At 41.1% G+C, this 6,736-nt stretch overlaps 1 protein-coding gene across 1 annotated transcript in view; it reads left to right on the forward strand.

Annotated features, from left to right (window-relative positions):
- fstl5 (follistatin-like 5) overlaps window positions 1-6,736 on the forward strand; it is a 152,403-nt gene that overhangs the window by 111,776 nt on the left and 33,891 nt on the right. The window contains exon 9 of the mRNA XM_023408545.2: window positions 835-955. Within this exon, the coding sequence (XP_023264313.1) occupies window positions 835-955 (121 nt within the window). The remainder of the gene's footprint in view (window positions 1-834; window positions 956-6,736) is intronic.

Raw genomic sequence — 6,736 nt, forward strand, 5'->3', positions numbered from 1 at the left:
CCCCCGCCTCACCGCTGCAGCCATGTATGACCTTGACGGGCCTTGAGCTTCATAGACCTCCTGAGGTCTGTAAGTGTATTTATAGGTATTTATAGGTTGAAAGAAGAAAAGCTTTTTACTTTTCCCTTTCATTCATTTTTTTGTTTTTGTTTGCTGGTTAATAATCGTAACACAGCATGAATTAAACATGTTTCAGTTGCCTCTGCACAAGTTCACATCATGGATTGGTTCTGGTTTAATTACAGCTTTTGTTTTGCTTTAAATAGGCCACATGAGAATCAAAGTGCAACATGTTTTGTGTGTTTGTGTGGCACGCACGTCGACTAATACCCATTTTGTCCTTTTCAGGGGCAATGACATTTGAATGCAGCAGAAGTTATTTTGATTGAGTGTGTCTGCAGCACTACATTTCCCTGGTTTGTTTTGAAAGCAGTTAACACTGTGTCACTTTATACTAATCATTTATAGCCTCATTTTCCGTCAGATCACTTTCCTCTGATTGGAAAAATGACATGTACCAGAAGACAAATTTACTTAACTGTGACTTTCACACTTATTTTGCTCTGTTGTTTTTTGTGGCACCAAATGGCTTCAACTTGGACTTAGATTGATGGATATTGTTCCACATTGTGCCTTTTTGGATTATTGTTGTATTCTTCATTTCCTATACCATGAAACATGTTTATCTTCTCATCTGCACACGACAGGCTTGTTGCGTTCCCATTGAAAACAGCTCATTTCATCTCTAAACGCCTTCAACCGCCGCCGCCTCTCGATCATCAGTTGTTTCTCTAAAGTCATCACAACTCTTTTCTGTGTCTGTCTGACTGATAGGACTTTGGGGATGATGGCTCATTATACATCACCAAGGTGACGACGACCCACATGGGCAACTACACCTGTCATGCCGACGGCTACGAGAAACTCTTTCAGACCCACACTCTTCAAGTGAACGGTAAGAGGCACATAGTGTTCACATAACACACTTTTCATTAAACTAATTTTACCCTCAACAGTGCAGCTGATGAGCTGCGTGTCTCTTTCCACTGTTAAAACACCCTTCGAGTAAACTATCGATGCATCTCTATCCATCAGCCACTGTAGCTGGCAGATTGCAGGTGTTAAAGACAGATACATTTGCTTTTGTTATAAAGATTGACTGAATGTTATTGCTCTTTGCAAGGTGATCATCGGTGTGCTTTTATTGCTTAAGTGACGTCTGTGGGTTGCACGCCATCGTTGCTCTAGTGTTTCAGCAATGCTTTTCCTAATGCGAAACCTCTTCCATGGGATTTCCTTTTGTCCGTTCTTTTAAATTAAGCAACTCGTTCTGCTTCTGTTTGTTCCAAATTAAGAATGGTCGCTGATTCTGATTGCTAACTGTACATTAGTAGAGGTAATACTAATATAGGAAAGCACCAAACTTTATCACATAAGTCAGTAGTTTGTTTTTATATAAAAGTAAAGTATAAAAGTAGAAATCTACCTTCAGGAAAATATGTTGTCTTATATCTAAATTACATTATTATTATTATCTAAACTACTAGTCTTTATTCCAGAGAGCCGAAACGCTCCCTCACCAGCAGTACTTCACTTTGAGTTTCTCTGTGAATGGCCGTGGAGGCCACTCTTTATTTAATGGAGACTCTACAAATAAATAGGGAAGCTGTGCGGAACCAAGCTCTTTCTCAGGAAGCAGTCGTCACAGTATCTATGTTGTGCGATGTTGCTGTTTTAGCTACAGCTACAAATGACTCTACCAAGCTCGAAAACCACAGCACTGTTCTCATCCACTCTTTTAAGTGTAGTATCACTTTGTTCAATATTTATTTATTTCCCACTTCACATCCCTGTTCGCTGCAGAGAGCATTCCACCATGTTTCAGCTGAAGGCCATACCTTAAATACGCATCAATACCAGTAGTCGGTTAAAGAGTTTTATATTCCCCTTCTTGCTAATTGGTTTGGGATAGCTTTCAGCATGGTGAATGAACCATATGAATGCTGAAGCGAGAGACATTATGGAAAGTGCGAAGGTGAAGTGGCCGAGCTGGTGAATGAGACTGTTTTCTCCCATACTGGCCCTAATGAACTGAATATAAATAAACCACAGCGTGTCAGCGTAGAGCACTCAACATCTTCATTACAGTTGACGGACAGTCGGTTCATTATCATTCCTCTAAGAGATTACGCTGGGGTTAATTGCAATGATATACTGGTCTTATTATACCAAATATTGTGTTTATGGAAACAGAGTGAATCTCATGAGACCGATGACTTCTGTTCGTAATTGATACCGAAACTTCCAGATGACCTTTTTTTACTGCAGACTATGAATTACACATTCTTAGTCTGGGTGAAATCTCCAAGGACTCGCTATCACTCTGCAGTGACTACTGAGATTTTTCTAAAACTCAATTAGGAAACAGCTGAAAGAGAGGGCAATTCTGGGAAACTGGATTCACAATGCTGTCCATCGCTCCGCAGCCACGAGAGAATGACAAGATATATACTATTCACAGTTTTATTCAGAAGAGCTGATGGAATTTAGACGGGAAGTGCTTTCAGAGGTACTTTTGATTTCCCTGTAAAGCCGACAGAGAGCAGGGGGAGTTTCTGTACTGAAAGCGATGTGTGGCGTGTGGAGGATCGTTTACGTATTCTTACTGATTCAAAATGCCCTTCAAGCCTTTCATGTGTTGTCCATGTGTGTTTTATTGACAGCCAGGCTCTTTGTCTGCCTCATGTTGACGAAGACACTGTAATGCTATGTTAGGGCGTCCACTATTATCTTGAAAATGTTGTGATCATTTGTTCGTTGAGTCTGCTGTTTTTTTTTTCTCATAGCTTTCTTATTCCTGTGGCCCTCTCTTTGTTGCAGTGACCCCACTTTACCCACGGGAATCAATAAAGTTGCATCTAATTTGTACTGTGGCTGGAAACAAATTGTTGTTTGGGGTACATTAATGAAAGTCTTGGTTGAATTGTCAAATATACTGACCAGTTCTGTTGCTGAAAAAAAAAACCAAAACCAAATACAGCTCTCCACCCTGGGAAGCTGCTTTTATTTTGAAAATATAATTTGAAATGTAAGTATTCCTGATGGGTAAAATGTTGTGACTCTGGCTGTAGTCGGTAACAGTTCTGGGTCTCCCACGTGAGTTGGGTCACACTAAGAGTAATTCAAAGACCTGGTGCAGTTGGTGGCCAAGTCTTTATCCATGGGGTCTTGCTGGGAGGTAATGTGAGACTGCCACTATTTAAGCCCATGGTGCCACGGTGGATGGCAGGCAAGGGGAGGCGGCCCGGCGTGCTGATCCTCTGGCCCTCAGGACCTGGAATGTCATATTTTTAGTGGGAAAGAGGACCACGGCTAGATGCGTGCTCACCTTGATGCACAGCAGCGGCTCGGGAACCAGAATCCTTGCTCAGGGCTGGACTGGCTCTCTTTCCCAGAGTTGTCGGGTGGATGTGTGGATACAAGTCAGCAGCTAAATGCTGCTGTGTTGGACTTTTCCCCGGAGAGCCAGAGGGTTGCCCGCATGTGACTGCAGCTGGTGAAGTGTTGCTGTATCTTGGCACTGAAAAGCAGTTCAGACACAGCGTAAAGACTTGCAGACTTTGAGTGTTCCTGTTGGGGGTCTTAGGGAGGGGGCCACCTGGGGATGTCATAGTTTAGTCGAAGGGACTGGGGTAAGAACGGAGAAAACGTCTGCCCGGTTTAAGCCTGTGGTTGGCGTGGGCTGTTTATAATAAACATGCTGTAGTTAATAAGCAAAAGTCTGTCATTAATGATTAATTACATGTGTGGGGCAGTGAGGAAGAGAGCTTTAAGCTGCTCACTGCAGGGAAGCTAGATCCAGTAGCAGTTCTTAAATGCCCAATATTCATCTTGTTTTAATATAGGTGGGTATATTATTGCATGTTTTTTTTCTGCTTCTTTTAATAAAATAAGACCTGCCAAACCTAATACAAATCACTGGAAATGAAAAGGCAAATCAGAGCATCTCTCTTGCTCTTTATAAGTATATTGATAATTGAAGAAACTCAAAGAATAATAGCATAGCCCTGGTTTTATCTATATACAGCAATTACTCAGAAAATAGTGTTTTTTTCTTTGCTCTCTATTGTTTTAGTCAACATGGACTAGATGTCTTTAATTTTAATGGTTTTATTTAGATTCCTTGTGGTAAATAATAAATCATATGAGATTGAACCCAACCTGTGCAAGATGAAGAAAACGCAGCAGAATTCCCATTATGCGTCTTAAAACAGCTCCATCAGTTTTACTGTTTTACTTTAGTTTCATCCCTGAAAAATACATTTTCACCAGCTATGTGATGTACATGTAATGTGTTGGATTCGTGCCCTGGACAAAACGCTGGATTTGTCGCCACGTCTCCATGGGAGGCATCACAACAAAGAGAAAGGAAGCCTGTGTGCATATTTGTTGTGGCGTGTGTCTGTGTTTACGAGTCTGTGTTTGTATACGTGTGATAGAGAGGCCACAGCACCTGGTCACGTCTCACAAGCCAATGGTTATGACGACCATTTTCTTTCTTCTTTTTAAGCAACATCCATAGAGTTCAATTTGATTGAAGAGTTGTAACAAGTGTGCCAGGCATAGTTGGAAATCTCCCAGTGGTGTGATGGCGAAGTGGTCTCCTGCCATGGTGTTTGTGTTTGTGTGTGTGTGTGTGTGTGTGTGTGTGTGTGTGTGTGTGTGCGCACGCCTGCTCATCTTCTAGAGCACCGTGGCCGACGGGAGGCTTGCTGAGTGATTGACGACTGGCTGGGGAGCTTTATGATGGAGCTGTCAGCCCTGCTGTGTCGCATTCTCCTGGCAGTGACTCTCCTGACACTCTCAGAAACACATCAGAATGCAACTTCTTTCACATCTTGTCTGAATCGAGTTTTGAGTAGAAAAATATCACCGACCGGCGTCCTCCTTTCATTTACACCACTGTCCGGGCTAAAGAAATTGCAATGATTTGCACGTAGGAATTGGGTTTGCACATGGATACCGCTGGAGTGTGAAAGTGAGGCATTTTCAAAAGGCAGAATACAAACAATTTTCCTGTTTGGTCTGAAAAGAAGAGTTTTGAAGGTCTCTGTAGCTAATAAGGCATTTGGGGAGCTGGTAAAAGGCGCATGTTTTCACTGCGAAAGAAGACAGAACATTTCTTGATGTCTTTAAGCAAAATACTGGACCCTAATTGATACACTCAAGTTATAATTACCGTCAGCACTGCTTTTCTTTGCCATTTGTGAACCAGCCGTACTTTAAACATCCAGCTGTTAAATGACAGGGTTTTATGTAAGTCAGGAAGGTCAGACTCACATTTATAATGATATTTTCAATGACATTTTTACTTGAGCCATCTGATTATTATTGTTGTACAGAGGTGTTTTGATGTGGGTGATTCTTAATTAGTTTGTGTTGATGATGTGTCCTGTGTTAATTAATCGTTCTCTTGGTGGATCAAGATCAAGGCGTACTATATTGTCCCTTGGGTGAATTTGTCTTGAGCCCAGTCACTTGTCAGTACTTTCTTGGTTTAGGCTGGATACGTGGAAAACAAATTTAACATGTTTTTATATCAAAATCCCAATCTTCCACTTAGGGGCATGTTCATGAATTTATCTAATCAGAAGTTATTTGTTGTGACAAGCTAATCCTGTTTCAACACACACACACACACACACACACACACACACACACACAAAAAACACATTTGAGCACTTGCTTGTGGGTTGTTGTAACTAGAAGATCAATATCATAGACGGGGGGTTTGTGTGTGGATTTCCTTTGTATTTCCAAGAACGAGGTTGAGGTCTTATTTGTTAATTCTCCTTCATCCCTTTGTTGATTGATCAAATCTTAAGGATTTGATTTTAATCCCTCTCGTAACTAAACCCACCTACCTGTTCCACATCCCTCATGAAACCATCTCATTACTGAAGATAAAGACGCTCCGACTTGTGTTTCACTGCCACTTTAACTTTATCATGTATTAAACTTATAAATAGGAGGAATTGTGTCTCATGTTTCCGGGTTGTTTGTTTGTTCTGGCTCTTTTGCAGTGACTCCGCTGTAAAGAGCAGCATCAGGTATCACTGTATTCCCAGGTATCAGGGATCTCCTGGTTTCAAATATCAGTATCATATCAGTATCAATGACACTTGCGCACAAGCTACTCTCATGTTAGTCACAAACGCTGTCTATAATTATACTAATTTTGGTTTAATGGTTTCATCCATTAATGTAGCTCACATAAAAAACACTTGCTGTGTAGCTAATTGCTGTTAGTCGCAAACAGTGCTTATCCTAAATTAACGACGATTATCCCAGATCTCCTGATAATATCAGCTGAATTTGTTTTGAACTTAAATACATAAATTAAGTACTTAAAGTATTTTAAATGCCAAATTGCCGCATTTTGATTTGTGCTCATCCAAAGCCTGCCAAACCGTTTTTTTTTTTTTGTTTTCTCCACAGTCGTCTAATGAAGTAGATTAAGTCATTGATGGACAATCAACAGCAGCGCAGGAAACACTTTCACCCACATCCACAGTCACACAGGGAATTCACTGACACAGGTTTTTACTCGGATAATGGGCCTTTAACTAAGGAATGACCTTTAATGAGCTCTATAGGCAGTGAGAGGGAATTGCAGAAACTTTGATAAACTTGGTTCTTCCTGCACAAGTCTCTAACAGCCCCGCCCCCCCCCACC

This window comes from Seriola lalandi, unplaced genomic scaffold (genome assembly GCF_002814215.2).
Source record: "Seriola lalandi dorsalis isolate HSWRI2012SDOR001 ecotype SW California unplaced genomic scaffold, Sedor1 jcf7180002054367, whole genome shotgun sequence".
In the NCBI taxonomy this organism is placed as follows: Eukaryota; Metazoa; Chordata; class Actinopteri; order Carangiformes; family Carangidae; genus Seriola; species Seriola lalandi.